Source organism: Exophiala oligosperma, assembly GCF_000835515.1.
Source record: "Exophiala oligosperma strain CBS 72588 unplaced genomic scaffold supercont1.3, whole genome shotgun sequence".
Taxonomy (NCBI): domain Eukaryota; kingdom Fungi; phylum Ascomycota; class Eurotiomycetes; order Chaetothyriales; family Herpotrichiellaceae; genus Exophiala; species Exophiala oligosperma.
Window position 1 is genome coordinate 1602623 of NW_015622820.1, and position 16694 is coordinate 1619316.

Below are 16694 nucleotides of genomic sequence, written 5' to 3' on the forward strand. Positions count from 1 at the left end.
TCATGGGGAGGCGTGCTTCGCTGAGAGAAAAAGAGAAACAATGTGAACAGCTGTCAAACGGTTTACGGGCTATCAGTCAATCGCTTGTTAGAAGGATGGATTGAGCAAGTGATCGACGTCTTCACGGCGACTGGAGTTTCGAGAGTCCGTCACCACCATCAACAATAATCTGACAGGGTGCTCGTCTACTCGTATGTACGGATACTCCATACTCCATACAGTCCCAAGCGTTTGGGGGGCGTGGAAGAAGGGATCCAGGGTTTGGTGTGCCTGGGAGGAACCCTACCCGTATCCCCATCGAGTCAAGACACACTCCGGCGCTCTAGGCGTTGGTGGAGGTCGTTAGTGAACGTACATGCCCCCCGTCGCCTGAAACTCAAGAGCTTCCGCCCCGAGTGGGCGCCGTGCTAGAGGTGGATTTGGGGATCAATAGGCTGTCCGTAGCTTGGAGATTTGCGTTGTTCAAGCCCCTTGAGGCTTAAAGTCCCCCCAAACCTCGGCTCGGTCCGATGTTGAGTGCACGAGCATCACCAGCTGCTTTCGAAGAGGGCGCACAGTAACACAACTTTTACGATGACGTTCCACATTGCAAGGACCATCACAGCTTCCGCCTTCTAAACCACCAAAGCCATCAGCATCATTGTATGTGATCGAGAATCATGTCGGTCACAACGGACAAGGTATTTTCATCCATGCGGCACTGATCGAATTGTATCATGTCGCCTTCGCTCAAGAGGACGCTCAGCAGCACCCACAGGTCGATCAGTCCTCCACCCATACAAAGGAAAATTCCACGTTCTACAAAACACGTGGCTGACACGCGAAGTGTCACTCCTCATGCTCATGCAGATGCAGATCAATTTCGAATTTTCAGTTGGAACGTCAATGGCGTCGGGCCATTACTTCAGAAGCAATTGTCCTTTTCCTCAGACCCTGCCCTGTCGCCGTTGAGAACATTCTTGAAGCGCCACGCATGGCCGCATTTTCTTTGTCTACAAGAAGTCAAAATGAACTCCAAGGACACTGCCACTCAACGTCGTCTCCAGTCAGCAGCGAACGAAGGGGTCACCTCTGACGAACCCTGTTACACCCTGCACGTTTCTCTGCCTAGAGACAAATACAATGCCACAGGATTTGGCGGCAAAGTGCATGGGGTGGCCACTTTGATACGTGACGATGTCGTCGCAAATGTACGAGCCACGCGACGCCCTGACTGGGACCTGGAAGGAAGGGTTCTGATTCATGAGTTGAATCCAGGTTTAGTGATCATCAACGGCTATTGGGTTAACGGAACAACAAACCCCTATCGTGATCCAGCGACGGGCAAAGTTGTTGGCACGAGACATGACCACAAACTACGCTTCCATAACATGATGCTCGCCGAGGCATGTAAGTTTGAAGAAGAAGGTAAGTATGTTGTTCTTATAGGTGATATGAATATCGCAAGAGCAAGAATCGACGGCTATCCCAATTTACGAACAACCCCGGTGCAGCATGTCACGAATCGAGCAGATTTTAATGCCAAGTTCTTCACTGAGGAGACGGGATTACGTGGCATCGATGTTTTCAGGCATATACATGGTGACACCAGGAAATACTCTTATCGCCCACGAGGTAAACAATGGGGAGACAGTGGTGACAGAGTTGACCTATGTATTGTCAGCCGCCAACTTGTGGAAGAGTTGAATGCTGTCACTGACACTGACATCTGTGACAACGCTATAGACCGCGGGCATTCAGATCATGTGCCACTCTGGATATGCATCGATATTCTCAAATTGAAGGCCAACACAACAATTAAGACATCCATGCCCAGTGATCATAGCATTGTCGACCCCCGGTCAATAGCGGAAAAATGATGTTCCGCAGCGCCTGATCCCGCAGTTTCGCCTTCCGATCACGGCGTCATGCGGGGACATGGTGGTCAACAGAGAAACATCACCATCCTCAGCTTCACTCTTTTTATTGCGAGACTTCTCTCCAGGCTATAATGGCTGGTCTGGCACCGCCTACCGTTTTGAAATCTGAGAAGACCACCACCGAGAACCATGTTGGCTCTCAAATCCATGCGAGTACCGTCTCTGGCAACCGAGCACGCGACAACATTCCAAGAATTGCCTTCTGAGATAGTCGATCTTATTGCCAACGAACTCTTTGATGGCGGCTTTGGACTTGCAGATGGGCTCCTGACGTTTTCGCTCGTGTCTCGACAGTTTCGTCGGTCGGCGCTGCCTTTCTTGTTCAGTAACATCAGTCACGTCGTTAGGGATCGTTTGGACCAGCAAGAACATGGAGCTCTGAGGCGTTTCCTCAACCATCCTCATCTCTTGCGTCACGTCAAGGATCTCCACATTGCACGACCTGCCGATATACGTGGGTTTGTACCATCGTTGGACGCCGCTAGTGCACAATGCCTTGCAGAGGAACACAAAGGAGCCGACCTGCAAGTAATCAAGAAGAGCCTACCGTTGATGACTCGCCTCCATCGCATCAGAATGGATTGTTCAGCTGCTATTGCTCTCGAGATACTCAAGGTGTTACCGAGTGACCATTTGTACGAAATAATCTTTGACCATATCTATACCTCGTCACATTGGCCAACCTTAATTGAGGCGAGTACCGAACTAGCGACATTCGCCCGGAGGCATCGCCTCGCCTTAGGGGCCTATGGACTGTCACCGTCGCAACGCACCACAAATAGCCAGGCTACGTATGATGCGATAGCTCGGGCAGCCGCAGTAGATCTACACATGGCCTGGTTGCTAAAGGACAACCGAAAGGCCCAGGGATCGGCGCGAGCGACGCACGGGGGCGCTTGTATACAGGACACGCCTTCCTGGACCGAATTGCGGCTTCTGATCAGACGGGCTTGTGGAACAACCACTTACTCCATACGAGATCTCGATTTGACGCTGGTGCCTTGGGCCAACCTTCTCAGGCTGTCCATTTTGTGGGAGTACGCAATGCCGATGAATCAATTCATATTCGACGTGGCCCCGAAACTGGGAAACCTCGAGGCGCTGCGGCTGCGGGCTGACCACCAAAGACTCTATCATCCGGCTTGCAAGTACGACGTCCCGACCACCGGCTTGTTCGCGGATACGCCGATCGTGCCCGCCTTCGAGATCAACTACACACAGATGGCGCGACTGAGGGAACTCGAGATCGACGGCATCTGCAATCACATCCCGATCCGGGCGTTGATTGGACCGAAACTCCGCTGTCTGCGTCTGCACCGCGAAGACACGCTGTGGTCGGTCTACAGCCCCGAGAGTCAACGGTCGCCCGCGGACATCATCGCGGCCACGAAGATCTGCCCGGGCCTCGAGCGGCTCGAACTGGACATCGGGTACATCGAAAACCTGTGGCACCCGACGGCGATCCCCGGCGTCGACGTGGACGTGGAGCAGTACTCGTTCCTGAACGCCATCTCCAAGTTCCGGCGCCTGCGGCATCTCCGCCTGTTCCCTCCCTTCGTGCCGAGGGACTCCCCCCGGTTCAGCCGAAGCGTGCCGCACTGCGTCCCCATCTCGGACGACCAGGCCATCCGGGTCTTTGAGCACCTGCGCACCGAGTGCCCGTCGTTGCAGGTCCTGTCCATCGCCGCCATCCCGTCCTTCGTCATGATCGACACCATGTGCTGGGTGGCGAGGAGGCGGGGCGAAAAGACCATCCTGACCACGAAACACCGGGAGAGGAACTACCAGCACCGGCAGGTCTGGGTCGGACAGCGGAGGATCAGCAGCGAGATCAAACGATTCACCGCGCCGCCGAGTTACCTCCCGGACTCGGAGGGGTGGATGCTGACGCGCAACGATCTACATGATATCCGTTGAGGTCGTGGCGGTCGTAGCGGCTGTGGTCCTCGTGATATTCATCTGTTGGTACAGGCAGCGTTTTGTGCCGTACATGGGTACTCCGTTGCGTTGGGTAACACAGCTGCAAGTACACGTATGAGTGGAGAATACAAAAAAGTAGATTGACATTCCAACACTGAAACAATGCTCAGATCGCAAAAAGACACCGATTACTGTGATGACATTTTCGACTTCTCAAGGTATACTCGTAGATACCTACCTACCTACCAGGTAGGCAAGTTTGGTAGTGTCGATGAATCATTTCGTGCCGTCCGTCCGTCCTTCCCGTCCGCTTCCCTTGTAGAAAAACGAACAAAATAATAACCCCCAGCGACCCACTCACTCACTCGATCGCGCCATCAACCAAAATGAACACACCCATTGAGCCATGTTCGTCACAGACCGGACGAGTGAGTACTTTATGTATGCCGAAAATCAACACTGAAGACAAATTCCCCAGGTTGAAGATGTTAAAAAAGAGAGAGAGAAATTGATATTACAAGGGGAAAACCCCTTTTCACTGATTTGCTTCATTCATCGTCGTCAAAAATCTGAAAGGTGTTGTTCAAGATCGTCTCGACGACCTTGGCCTGCCACCCGGCGTCCGCAATGTCGGCACCGGCACCGGGTGCCTGGCCGTTTGTGCCGCCGGCGCGGCCCATCAAGGTCGGCGCGAACACGATGGCCAGGTTGCTCTGCGTCATCTTGTTCTTGTCGCTGTGCGAGGCGACGCGGTGCAGGTGGAGGACGAGGGTCCGGAGGGTGGCGTAGTTGGGGTCGGGCAGGGAGTTGACGAGGGCGTGGATGGAGTCCCGACGGACAATGTCCTCGTCGAGCTTCGCGGCTTCGATGAAGGCCTGGTACTGTTCCGCGGTCAGCAGCGGGTCGGGCAGGTCGCGGAGGAAGTGCTTGAGGAGCGTCGTGACCGACGCGATGTCGTTGTAGAAGCTCGTCGCGTCGCGGAAGTCGACCGCACTGGCGTCTGGTGGTGAACGGTCAGCATTGGTCGTGTCGAGAATCACCCAAAAAGGAAAACACAAATACTTCTTCTTACCTTGATCGAACAGCCTTCTCAGTTCCATAATGTGATGCGCAGACCCCGAGGTTCTGTAGACACCCTCGACGTCAAGCCCGTACAGGTCAACGGCCTGCACACACTGATACACGATCGTCGGCACCGCCGTTCCATCCCTCTGAAAGAGGTCGTCCAATGACACTCCAAAGACCGGCTTGACTGGCGGACCGGCCATCGGACCATTGTGTCGCGAGGGCAGCGCGTTGATGCTTCCACCAGAACCGGGGTATGGCCCTCGAGCAGCGCCGTTGGAAGGACCTTGCTGCATAGGTCGTGGTGGACCATTTTGAGGTCCTCCATTCATGCCTGGTCCTGGTCGTGGCGCGCCATTGGGCCCACCTTGCAGCGGAGGAGACCCTAGACTTTCTCTCCCTGTTCCTTGAGGTGGCATGCCTGGTTGTGGTCCGAGACCAGGGCTAGCCGTTCGAACCGCTGGGTTGTATCCAGGACCTGGAGGACCTTGACCTCTACCCATTTCTGCTCGGAAGTCACCAGGGCCTTGACCCATTTGCGCCGAACCATAAGCCCCAGCTCGAGGCTCGCTCTGGGGTGGCATTTGAGATGGCGGGCCAGCGTTGGGAGACCGTATTCCCATGTTTTGCGGACTTGTTGGACCACTGCCGGGAAATGCGCCTGGCTGGCTTAGAGAGGCGCCTCGTGGTGGACGGTTGACTTCAGAGGATGGCTGTCCTGATTGCACAGGGCTGTTCAAAGGGCTTTGTGTTTGGGGAGGACGAGGAAATGAAGATGGCCCGTCGACTGGTGTACCATTCGCCGGTTGCGACGCAGAATGAGTATGAAGTGGTGCCAAATCGCCACCAGATGTATTGCCAATAAACTGATCACCGCCAACAGATTCGATTTGAGGCAGTTGAGGGGCGCCAGATGCCGACAATCGGGTTCCAGGTTGGTTCGAAGAAAGACCAGGACTGTTTTGCTGCCCAGGAGGTCCTGGTCGTGGGCCGCCATAATTGGGCCCCGGTCCTTGATGTGCAAACTGCTCTTCCTGCTCGTCACCTTGATAAGGAGTCACGCCGGATACTTGCCTGCCGTGGTTGGCAGGGTTGTAGTTTCCATACGGATCTGGTTGCGGAGGAGCAAAGGAAGAGGACGGCTGAGCTTGTTTGGGTGACAATGATGGGTGTTGTTCATATCGGATGTTCTCTCCTCTCGTTCCCGCTTTGTGTGTGAATTGCAGGACATAGTCCACAAAGTCTCTGTCGTTGTCGATGCTCGCAGCCACATCTCTGAGACTCTTGGTTGTGCCACCGGATTGTCCCTTCATAGGCGTGACAGACAGACCGTAACCCAGGAGCAGTTTCTCGGTCTGGGCGGCATATCTCTGCATCTGCACAGTGAGGCCAGCATCCGTCTCCTTGATCAAATCTTGTAGAGCCGCAACAGTCTGGGGCCTTAGAATGGTCACCAGCTCATTCTGCATGGTTTGCGCCGCCTGGACCTTGTGAGCATAGTCACCATCCGCAGCTTCAACCTTGCGTTGTAGGTCCTCCTCTTGCTGTGCGGCCGACTTTTTGAACCCGGGCAGTTTGCCGGATTGTCGCTCGCCCGTCCTTGCTCTGTCAAACTGCTCCGCCAACGAATTGTATTTGCCCTTTGCCTTCTCCATGGCATGCTCGGCGTCCTGCACCCGCTTCTCTGCGGAGAGACCTATTTGTTTCTGATGTTTCCTTCCCTTGTCCGAGTTTGCCGCCAACTCATATAGCTCTTCCGACATTTGGAGGATCGCGTTCGAAAATTGAGAGCCGTGGTCGGCCATGCGCTCGTGGGTTCGCGTCAATTCTTCATAATGCTGCGCGAAGGAGCCTTGCCGACTTTCCGGTCTTCTGATCAACTCGTGCGTACTTCGAGTAAGTCGTTTCATGCCATTTGCGTGTTTTTCTTCAAGTGAGGCACGTTCTTTCAAGAAACCCGCAAAATCCTGTCCGCGCGGTTAGCTGTTGGTCCTCAATCTGGCCATCTGGGGCTTGCGCACTCTTGTAGATGCTATGCTTTGTTTCAAGCGGTTCAACAACGTGGTGATACCAATCTGGGCAAGTTGAATCAGTCTGTCTGCGCTCGTGACTGCGCGAAAGTAGTGGCCTCTCTGCTTACATCTGAAGACAAAACATGTTGCACTTGTTCCTTGTTTGCGGAACTGAGCTGAGCGCCGCCCACACTGACCGGCACAGGAGGCAGCGGAGCGTCACTCTGACCAGGAGTCCTCGGCGGACCTGGAGGGCCATTTGCAGGCGCCGCACTGGAGTCAACAGCGGAAGCCATGCTTCAAAGGGCGCTGAATAGCTTTGCGCAATGAAAAGGCCAATGCGGGGAGGCGGAAGTCGAAGTGTTTGTGATTTTAAAGCCCTGGATCTTGCAAGGCAAACGGTGTGCGACAAGTCACACGAGAAAGAGGAAGAGTGTCGCCGAATCGCACACTCTGAAGCAACGAAGGGATGGGACGGGGGAGTTGTCAGTACAGAGAGTTGATTTGCATTGCTTGTTGCAGCCCCCCGGGGATTCCTGACTGGTTTTCGATGGCGCCGCCACACGCGTGTACAAGTGAAGCGTTCTGCCAACATCCGAGGCCTCCAACTTTTTTCATTACCGTGCAGCGTCATCCCTTGGGGGCTGCGCCACCTACAGATTGTTAAGGCAAGCTAAGATCGCTGCCCTGGTGGCGTATTTTAGAGGGACTCCAGAGGGGCCCTTGCACTCCGAAGCACCTATTAGATGTCCGTATGGTATGCCTAGGACGTTTTCAACTCCACCATCTGGAAGGCCAGTGCATTCGAGCTGAGGCGGCTGTTAATGCAAAGGTAGCTTACGTACATCAATCTACAGATATGATATCGTCGTCCAACAACTATACGTTAACCTGTTGTATCCGATGTCTATGAGATTGTACCCTCTACAATGTACTTGTCCTACACTCTTCTACAACTTTCCTTTCCTTCCATCTTCTACAAGCTTGAGAACAGGTCGAAGATTCTCTGGCTGGATACGATCCCAGAGACTCCCCATTCCCGCCGTTTGTCCTCGAGCATCTTCGATCCTGAAAAACTGTTCTGCACTTTTGATTCTGTTGGGATGAATCTCGTCCAACAATTTATAATCCCGACGGATCACACCTTGATTGCGACCTGAATATTTCCACATGTTGAAGAATCCTGTAAAATTCTGTCGAAATGTCATGGCCGCAGGATCCTATACAAGAGGAAAATGTTCAGTTGCTTTTCCATCCGACTCCACGTTTGGCGTGACTTACTTTGGGATCAGCATTGTAACCACTCGTGGTGTTGGCCGCTCTAGCCGTGTTTCCACTCTTCCAGTAAGTGTCCAGGTCGGTTTCGATATATCTTGCCGGGTGACCAGTGACCTTTTCAAAGGCTTTGGCCAAATCATCGTAGTTGATATGATCAATGGCCACCTCCAGGTCCATACCGTTTGATCTTTCCGGATGATCAAAAAGCCATCGTCCATAAAATTCACAATCGTCCAAGGACACGTGAACGACACCTCCGTCATTTCCCAATGGGACTCTCCAAGTCACGATCCCTTCATCTTCCTCAACGCTCGGTGTGAAGATGGTACCTTTAGCGATGGCCATCTCAATGTACGGCCTAAACCATACCCCTCGAAGCCCCTGATGGTAAGTCGGTGGACATGACATGATACGACAAAGATGATGACGATGATGATAAAGGGTAAATCGATTGCTCTCACTCACCCGGTGGTAAAGACAGCCACTCCCATCTTGTCACTGTTGACTTTGTTCTGTGTTAGGATCCATTCCCCCACTCTTCCTTTGCCGTCGTAATGTCCGGTCCTGAATTTAGGATCGTAACCACTCTTCTTGTAGACATAATCAAGATTGCCATAGACATAAAACTTGATGCCTTCCTCGAGAGCCAACTCGTAGCTCCGGATGGCCCAGTATATTTCAGTCTTCTCTCCACAGTTGAAGCCGTCAATGTTGACAAATGCACCGTCACAGCCACGGAACCCTCGTCGAAGATCATCGTCGTTGGCAAAAGTACCTTCGACCAACTCGACATTCCCCAAGGCCAACAGCTCTTTCGCTCTGGCCGAGTTGACGTCCCGAGTCAAGACTCGGCATTTGTACTTTTTGTCCTTGACAAGGCCTCGAACCACTGGGATGCCTTGAGCCCCAGTTCCCCCAATGACAAAGATAAAAGATGTATGGTGATGCGAAGTCATGCTTGGATGATGTGTTCAAGAGGACAAAAACTTGATCGATGAACAACTCACTTGGTGAATCCAAAAGACAACGACCATTTGCCAAATTTTAAATCGCATTATTCGAGATCAAAGGATCTTGATTAGTCTTCCGTACCGTATATCGGCCGTAGCTAACAACTTTGTTTACTATTTCATGTCGTGGTTGAGACTCTTTTGTTGCCCTTTGCTGAAATTATCCCGTGGGCCACTCCGCTGCTGTCTTACCTAACTCCCTGTGATCGCTTCGAAACTGGATGCGCCATCATCAAGTCAAATCTTTGATCGAGGGTGTGACACCTTCGGATGCTTTGAGGGGATTTAAAAAAACCAGCCGATACCCAGAGGAGTAGTCGCGCAGACGTGGGTACCAACCTCTGATCACTAATCCATCAAAGAATTCGACAAAGTCGCCTTCCAGATCAAATCTTGTGTCACCTCGAGGGCTTGCTCGTGCTCTCTGGAGAGTGCTCGTATTGTGGATTGGAGTGTTGGTTCATTAAATTCGTAGCTACTATTGTCCTCTCTCTGTAGCTGATTTGACGTCCGGGGATTTCTTCTTTACTCCGGAGTCCGGACTTTGACAGGAGCACTGCCCACGCCCTTGAGCATTGAGCATCGAGAGAAATCCTCATGTGTCATTTACTCAATCTCGCATATTCTCTCAAAGTCCAAAGGTTCCTCACCTCTCCGTATCCTCCAGCGATTGCTATTTTCTTGAAATGCATGGGCACCTTTGATGAAGAACGGGTACTTTCTTGCAAAAGCCTCCGTCACCTCCCATCCATCCATGGCCCAGGGTTCTCCCCAAACGATCAGGCCGTTTGTCTCCTGGGTGTAGCACTGGTCCGTCCCTTCTATCTGACCGTCACCGACCAGATCCAAACAAAATTCCAAGTCGTTGATGTTTTGCTCTCCGTAACGGAGAATGTTGTCCCTGACAACGGGATCGGGGAAAATGTCCCACTGCGGATGATGTGCCATTGTCTTTTGGAGTTCGGTGGGTTGAAGTCCCGGTGGGAGGTGCCGGATGTTGGACGACGCACTCTGTGAGAGAGGCAAGAACGGTGATGGATACTCGTCCATGTACATGAGGTTGATGTCCAGGCCCAGCATCTCCACGTTGGAAATCAAACCCCGGTACACGTTGTAATACACCAACGAGATGAGGTGGTCGCTCGACAGAGGCGTCTGCCAGGAGACGTTGTTCCGCTTCTCCTCCTCCAACCGCAGCACGAGATCCTTGATGGTACACAGCCTGTTCTCAAACGTGACTTGGAACCACTGCTGGCAGGAAAATCGGCTCCGGATGGAAACGAAAGCAGATCCTTTGCCGGGCTCGAACGCCTCGGCCGTGACATGCCATTGGCTCTTCGTCACATCCCTTCTTCCCACGACCACCGAATCGTTCAGGTCGACCCGCTCATGCAAGGGTTTACTCTTGATCCTCGCGGCGCGAGGACTAATGCCGTTTTGGTCTGGTGAAGAAGAAGAAAAAGAAGAGTCGCCGCTCTGACTGTCGGCCGCTTTCTTCAGTGCTGCAGCCTTGCGTCGTCCTAATTCGTCGCGTCAGCGTCGTGCAGCAATCAGTAAAGCCAATCTTTCCCCCCTTTCCCCAGGACTAAGAGACATGAAGATATGGAGACATACTTGCGGCTCGTTGGTTCAGTCTATTTTGTAGCTTTCGACGAATGGCCGGGTCTGTTATTCCCGACCACTCGTCGTCGAGGGAGTGCACGTCAGGATGGAGTTTTAATTCGGCGCGAATCGCGGGGACGGCGGGCACTCTGTCCATCATGGTTGCCTCGTCAGTCGTCAAAGGACGTGGAAAATATGTGTGTTGTGTTCAGATTAGCAAGTGGACTCGGGAACTGCTTTCTCTCAAGACGCACTCTGCTGACGACTAACAAGGTGCATTGAAGAGATTCGTTCCAGCATTTATTACGGCCGGAGAATGACCATGAGAAACCATTCTGCCTGTCCAGGCGTTGGGTGTGGAAGGATTGGAACATGAAGGGGCGAATGAAACAGCCTGATGCACGGTCCCTTATCCCAAGGTGTAAAAGCCTCATGCAACATGCTGACAGTGGATCATCTTTATTTCCGACCGTAACCAACCACAATGTCACAGTAACGTCTTGCCAAAAAATCTCCTACACTACGAGACAGTACTGCACAGTACGGATCAATACTTGTAGACATCAAAAGGAGCCTCACTCCCCATCGACCTCGATTCAATGTGTTTTCTCACCTACTTGAATGCTTCAACAACATCGTAACCTCTTGTGAAACCTCAATGCCCTTCGACGACACAAATAGGAAACCTGAAAGACTCTCATTCATCGCCCGATTATTATGCGATTGAGATACAGATTATACCCTGGAAATCTTCCCATCCCTCGATAAACGAATGTTCCCATGACCTTTCGATTGCTCCAGACCACTGACAAGGCCGATGAAGGCCGTTGTTTCAATACACCCAACCACCCGACACAAAAAATACGTCTCTATGGTACAGTACTCGTGCGTGCCATGTAGAAACTAACACCTGAACTGAGCACTGCCACTTCCGCCCTCCAAGATCTCCACGATCCTCCCCTCCTTCATGCCTCTATAGCCATATAGCTCTCGGGAGTTTTCTTTCTGAACAGTCAAATCTCGACCGTCCGCTCTGACGCTTCCAGACCCATTGACTTTGACATGGACCATGCCCTCCCATTCTTGAGGATAGTGGATGTTCATACTGCCACTACCTTGGACAACGTGTCGTGCTTGAATGGCTCTCACAGCCCCTGTCGAAGTTAGAGGGCTTATGACTCTGAGATACTGGCTCCCCGAGGTCGTTGTGGTGGAAATGTTGGATACAGAATCGTTCTCCGATACCCCGACGGTATGTATGGACAAGTTCAGCGAGCCGGAGTGCATGGAGATGGTTGTGGACCCGCCATTTCCATGCACCAAGTCACCCGACACGCTACCAGAGTTTGTCGAGATATCTGTGATCAAGGTTCTGTGATTGGCCATCTCTGGGATGACGGGCTTGCGGAAGAGACCGCCACCAGAGCTGAATCTGACATGTACGCTGCCCGATTTCGTCGCCAGACGAAGAACAGCTGGTTTGTCTCCAGACTGAACCTGAATGTTGACATTAATGCTCCCACTAACCGTCGAGAGGTCGAGAAGGTCGTACAGCTGGTATGTTCCAGTGATGGAATGAGAAGTCTCGTGTTCGCGATGTTCGCGCTTCGGAAAAGGAGGCCAGGGTGATGATGAAGGTTCAGGGCTGAAGACTGGGAACTGCCTCTTGTTATCCTGTACACCCACGTGTCAGTAAGATTGTTTTGAGGAACGATGACAGATAATGAGGCCCTGTACTTTCGAGAACGACTTGCACAAGCCGGGGATCATCAACCACAAGCACAGGAGGAGAGCGAATGTAAACCAGCAAATCTTCTTGAATCGACGAGCGCGTTCCTTGTGGCACTCCCGCCGTCGACCCCATCGTCGGCCTCCGCAGCCTCGACCTCGACCTCGACCTTCACCATGGCGCCTCGTCCACCATCGTCTCCCCCGGCCCCATCTACCATTAGAGCCTAGGAAGGCGGTTCCATCGTCCGACTCGTTATTGTCGTAGTTTCGGTCTGGACGCTGATGACTGCACGTATGGTACGGAAATTGGACTGGTTCAGGAAGATTTGCGCCGTCTTCGTCGTCTCGAAAAGGGCGTTGCACGTGGGAAATTGAGGGAGAACCAAGTGTACTGGGGGCGCTTACAATCTCTGGTTGTGCCGGCACTGCTCTTTGCACATTCGGAGAGGCAGAGGTGGTGGGTGGTTGAGATTGAGTAGTATCGGAAGGAGTGTACATGGGTGGTGGATCGGACGGATCTATTTCTTGTGATAGTTGCGGATATTGAACATCTCGAGACTCTTCACCGTCAACGGTCGATGCTGTCGGCGTCCGGTTTGTCGCGGGTGTCTCGCCTGCGAAATTGTCTGCCCATGATCCTGCAGAAGCCAGCCTCTGGGCTTCTGCTGCGGCTGACCTTGATTTGTCTGAGCTGGATGGAGTATGGGATGCAGACTCGGACGCTGCACCTTCTTCGGAGAACGTCTCGTACGAACGAGGAGGGTACTGTTTGCGGATGGTCATGATCACCCAATGTCTGTGTGGAACTGAGGGTGGATCAGGTCATCGATATGAAAGGAAGCGTGCGAAGTGGGATGTCAAATGGTTGCGCTCGCCGGAGAATGTGTATTTGGCTCGTCCAGGCAAAGATATTGCAGGACTGGTAGCGGTCGTAGGAGTTGATGGAGTTTCTTTTTTGATTGTAGTGGGAAGGGAAAACAATGCGATGCGAGTCACCTGAGGCCGGCGTTATGAGAGGCAGAATGTCACCTAGAACTGAGGGGGGGGAAAGTTGCGGGCGAGAAACACAGGCAGCAATGAACGACTTCCTTGAAATCCCCTCAGTCCTCTGGTCTCTCTGGTCAAGGACAAGCTTCGCGGGCCAGGGAGCATCATCCCTGCAAGGGCCTCATGTTCGGGCTGAGTGATATCTCCGCACTCTGCATCTCGGGCCCGACGACAGTCGTCTATAGGCAGACGGGAATGCAGCGTGTTATCCACTGACACGCTTTGTCATGAGACAGAGACAACCTTACTGGCCCCAGGTCCGAATACGTCAACATAGCTCCAATGCTGACTGCCATGTTAAAAACGTCATGGGTATATTTCCACTGATAAGACGGCTGTTCCTGCTACAGTAGGGTGAGGTGCACTGATTCTTGTACGAAAAAGACAACCTATATCGATCTCAATGAAGATCATCATGAGGCTCAGAAACAGAGGAACGCAGTGAGTGAAGAGGCGCCGTAAAAAGGCATTGGTACTGGACTGGGTTTTATCGTGGATTTTATGTTATTAATTCGCATTGACGACACTAGACGCCCAACTGTATCTAGGGTCTCATATGGGCTGGTGATGCTGTTAGTGAATTTGGTCAGAGCAAATCCAGTCGATCCCAATCACCAAGACCATCAATGAATGTACACAACTCCGTCGCTGATGCCACGCTAAATGTCGACTTCGATGCTGAAAAACTCAAGATCTCGCTCAAGACTGTGCAAAGGCTTTTAGGTGGTATCACTTAGCAGGCAACAATAAAAAAAATTCAAGTCGTCCTTCGCCCCTGGTCGGTCGGTCGGTCGATTAAGCATATCCAAGATTCTCGAGGATGGCCTTGGCTTCGTTGTGTGGGAGTCCAGCTACGCCCAATGCTCGTACCTGGCTGCCCCTTCGCAGACGTTGGAGACCGACCGCGACTTTCCATCCTTCACTCTGGGAGAGGATGAAGACATATTTCTTTCCTTCTTGGTCTCGAATGCTTGCTCGAAGGACATGGATACCATCCAATTCGCAGCTCTGGAAGGAATTTCATCAGTAACGTCGCTTCTGAAATCACCGCGAGAAGAGAGAATTTATAAGGGAGATTGCGATCCATGCAAGGATCGTGCGCAAACACATAGCGATGCACATACCTCTGCTAATTTCATCGTCCAAGCCTTCACATCCCATTCACGTTGCGGGACACCGCGAACATCATCGTCGATGAACAAGCCCTCAGTAGTAATGCGAAGGATGAGCCCATCAGTGACATTGCCTTGTCCCGATACGAGTTGTGAGATTGGGGTCCGCATGAAAGCGTTGTTGAAAGAAAAGACTCCCTTAATAATGATCTTGTCGGGGTCCTTTGTTGAATATGGCCCTCGTGCCGATGCTGGAGGAGTAGTCTTTGCGGTACTTTCTGATGGTGCATAGGATGATTCCGAGTACATTGATGCAGCTGAGTTGGCCTTGTATGGTCTTCTCGGCCGATCATATGGGCGAAACGAATATGCATCGTCTTCGCGCTCTGTCCTTGCCGATGGCATCGGAGGCCGTTTCGCTGCAGCTTCTGCCGCTTTTCGTGCGTTTTCCTTCTCTGCAGCTTCAACGGCCGCTTTGGCAGCGGCATCCTTCTCCTTCTGTTGGCGTTCTCGATCTTCACGTTCTTTTTTCTCCCTACGTTCACGTTCGAGTCTTTCGAGGGTATCTTTTTCTCTTTGCTTCTGTCGCTCCTTTTCGAGCTCTTCTCTCCTCCTCTTTAAGTCCTCTGCACGCTTCCGCTCTTCTTCTCGTTTCCTCGTTTCCTCTCTCGCCTTCTCCCAGCTGGACTTGGCACCTGTTGTGTTCGCCTTTGTGTTGGCCTGAGGGGTTGGTCTCTGCCATGACGACTGTGGTGGAGGAGCATTCGCTCCATGGTTTGGCGGCGGTGGAGGAGGAGACTGTGCACTCGGTTGAGGTCCTGGTTGTGCGTGAGCATAGCCCCTAGTATTATTGAAACCTGTGTAGCCTGGCCCTGCAGAACCTCCAGGGCCTGAGGACGTACTTGGTCCGCTAGAAGAGGCCGGCTGCGCCCACTCGCTCTGTGTTTTGCCAAATGCCCACGCAACCACTGCCACACCACATATGAGCATGAACACACCACCACCGCCACTGTTGATGGTAGTGAAAAGCCATTCTTTGACGACCGGCACTGCAGTTGTGTAGATGAAGAACGTCGCAGCCGTGCAGAAGACCCCAGCCAGGAAGCTGTTCCGTTGGGTTTGCAACGAGGGTAGGTAGAGGAACCCGGAGCCCGACGAATGCGGAGGAATGACAAAGATGTCATACCTGCCATCAGGAAGACCCCCCGACCTGCCACCGCCTTGAGGGTTGGAGCCATGCGGCGGCGGCGGAGGTGGAGGAGGCTCCATGAGAGCAAAGCCCTCGGGAAAGAGGTGTGTGTTCTATTATGTCCGTAAACAAGTGTGTAGAAAGTGTCGACCAAGAGTTGGAGCCTTCTTCTTCATATTAAGATCGACTGCGCCCTGAGCAGTATTGGGGACGTGAGAGTGAGTCCGAGCTTTGGTTGGAAATCGTGAAGCACCGCAGCGTAGAAGATGGTAGGTAGATATTATGTACCGACGAGACTATGTTGCATGAATCGATTGTGACGTTGGTGTTTGGAGAGGGTGCAAAGGTATGGACAGTTTGCGGCAGAGTTTTTCCAGGAGCACGAAGAATGCAATCAACCGGGGGGGGGTGTTGGCGAGTGTATGGTATGGTGACGATGGCTGTACTGTATGTGTTCAAGGGAGGCAAGCAGGACAGGGCCAGTTGTTTGGGCTGGCGCTAGGCGGGCACGAACAAAAAGTCAGGCCGACGAAAGGCTCAGGGCCATCTTCCGGGGAACCAGGATGGTGGAAAGAGCAAGACCCAGTCGGACTGTGTGATGGTTCAGTTCACACTCCGTACGGCTATGATGAGACTGGCCAGAAAATATCCGGGAAAAAGAGACAGTGGGAAGCGAATGAAGACTTATCAAGATGATCTTGATTTCATTATCACCTCACTCCCAGGCAGGATTAAAGGAGCAAAAATTTCAGATCCCATCACCCATGATACCCGATAAATATATTCACTCTTGAACATTCTACGAGTAC

General features: G+C 52.4%; 7 protein-coding genes across 9 annotated transcripts; 1 reads left to right on the top strand and 6 right to left on the bottom strand.

The window, feature by feature from the left end:
- Positions 1 to 2048: 2048 nt before the first annotated feature.
- On the top strand, positions 2049 to 3891 carry PV06_03387 (uncharacterized protein; the record flags this gene model as incomplete). Its single annotated transcript, XM_016404167.1, has 1 exon — positions 2049 to 3891. One exon carries the CDS (start codon positions 2049 to 2051, stop codon positions 3834 to 3836), a length of 1788 nt encoding a protein of 595 aa, XP_016265172.1. The 3' UTR covers positions 3837 to 3891.
- Positions 3767 to 7475, bottom strand: PV06_03388 (uncharacterized protein). The gene is made up of 4 exons (XM_016404168.1): positions 7045 to 7475; positions 6926 to 6979; positions 4912 to 6871; positions 3767 to 4839 (listed from the first exon to the last, which is right to left on the bottom strand). Exons 1-4 carry the CDS (start codon positions 7210 to 7212, stop codon positions 4388 to 4390), a joined length of 2634 nt encoding a protein of 877 aa, XP_016265173.1. The 5' UTR covers positions 7213 to 7475; the 3' UTR covers positions 3767 to 4387.
- Positions 7476 to 7866: 391 nt separating this feature from the next.
- Positions 7867 to 8602, bottom strand: PV06_03389 (uncharacterized protein; the record flags this gene model as incomplete). The annotated part of the gene is made up of 2 exons (XM_016404169.1): positions 7867 to 8136; positions 8198 to 8602. The coding sequence occupies 2 exons, from the start codon at positions 8600 to 8602 to the stop codon at positions 7867 to 7869; spliced, it is 675 nt and encodes a 224-aa protein (XP_016265174.1).
- A 53-nt stretch (positions 8603 to 8655) lies between these two features.
- PV06_03390 (uncharacterized protein) lies at positions 8656 to 9150 on the bottom strand (the record flags this gene model as incomplete). Its single annotated transcript, XM_016404170.1, has 1 exon — positions 8656 to 9150. One exon carries the CDS (start codon positions 9148 to 9150, stop codon positions 8656 to 8658), a length of 495 nt encoding a protein of 164 aa, XP_016265175.1.
- A 660-nt stretch (positions 9151 to 9810) lies between these two features.
- PV06_03391 (uncharacterized protein) lies at positions 9811 to 10966 on the bottom strand (the record flags this gene model as incomplete). Its single annotated transcript, XM_016404171.1, has 2 exons — positions 9811 to 10724; positions 10819 to 10966. The coding sequence occupies 2 exons, from the start codon at positions 10964 to 10966 to the stop codon at positions 9811 to 9813; spliced, it is 1062 nt and encodes a 353-aa protein (XP_016265176.1).
- Positions 10967 to 11275: 309 nt separating this feature from the next.
- On the bottom strand, positions 11276 to 13637 carry PV06_03392. Of its 2 annotated transcripts, none has more exons than XM_016404173.1 (2): positions 12943 to 13637; positions 11276 to 12480 (listed from the first exon to the last, which is right to left on the bottom strand). In XM_016404173.1, the coding sequence occupies exons 1-2, from the start codon at positions 13318 to 13320 to the stop codon at positions 11710 to 11712; spliced, it is 1149 nt and encodes a 382-aa protein (XP_016265178.1). In that variant the 5' UTR covers positions 13321 to 13637; the 3' UTR covers positions 11276 to 11709. The 2 variants fall into 2 exon arrangements, with proteins under 2 accessions (XP_016265178.1, XP_016265177.1); XM_016404172.1 differs by having other exon boundaries at positions 12544 to 13637.
- A 415-nt stretch (positions 13638 to 14052) lies between these two features.
- Positions 14053 to 16293, bottom strand: PV06_03393. Of its 2 annotated transcripts, XM_016404175.1 has the most exons (3): positions 15599 to 16293; positions 14709 to 15514; positions 14053 to 14592 (listed from the first exon to the last, which is right to left on the bottom strand). In XM_016404175.1, exons 1-3 carry the CDS (start codon positions 15963 to 15965, stop codon positions 14380 to 14382), a joined length of 1386 nt encoding a protein of 461 aa, XP_016265180.1. In that variant the 5' UTR covers positions 15966 to 16293; the 3' UTR covers positions 14053 to 14379. The 2 variants fall into 2 exon arrangements, with proteins under 2 accessions (XP_016265180.1, XP_016265179.1); XM_016404174.1 differs by having other exon boundaries at positions 14709 to 16293.
- Positions 16294 to 16694: the final 401 nt, after the last annotated feature.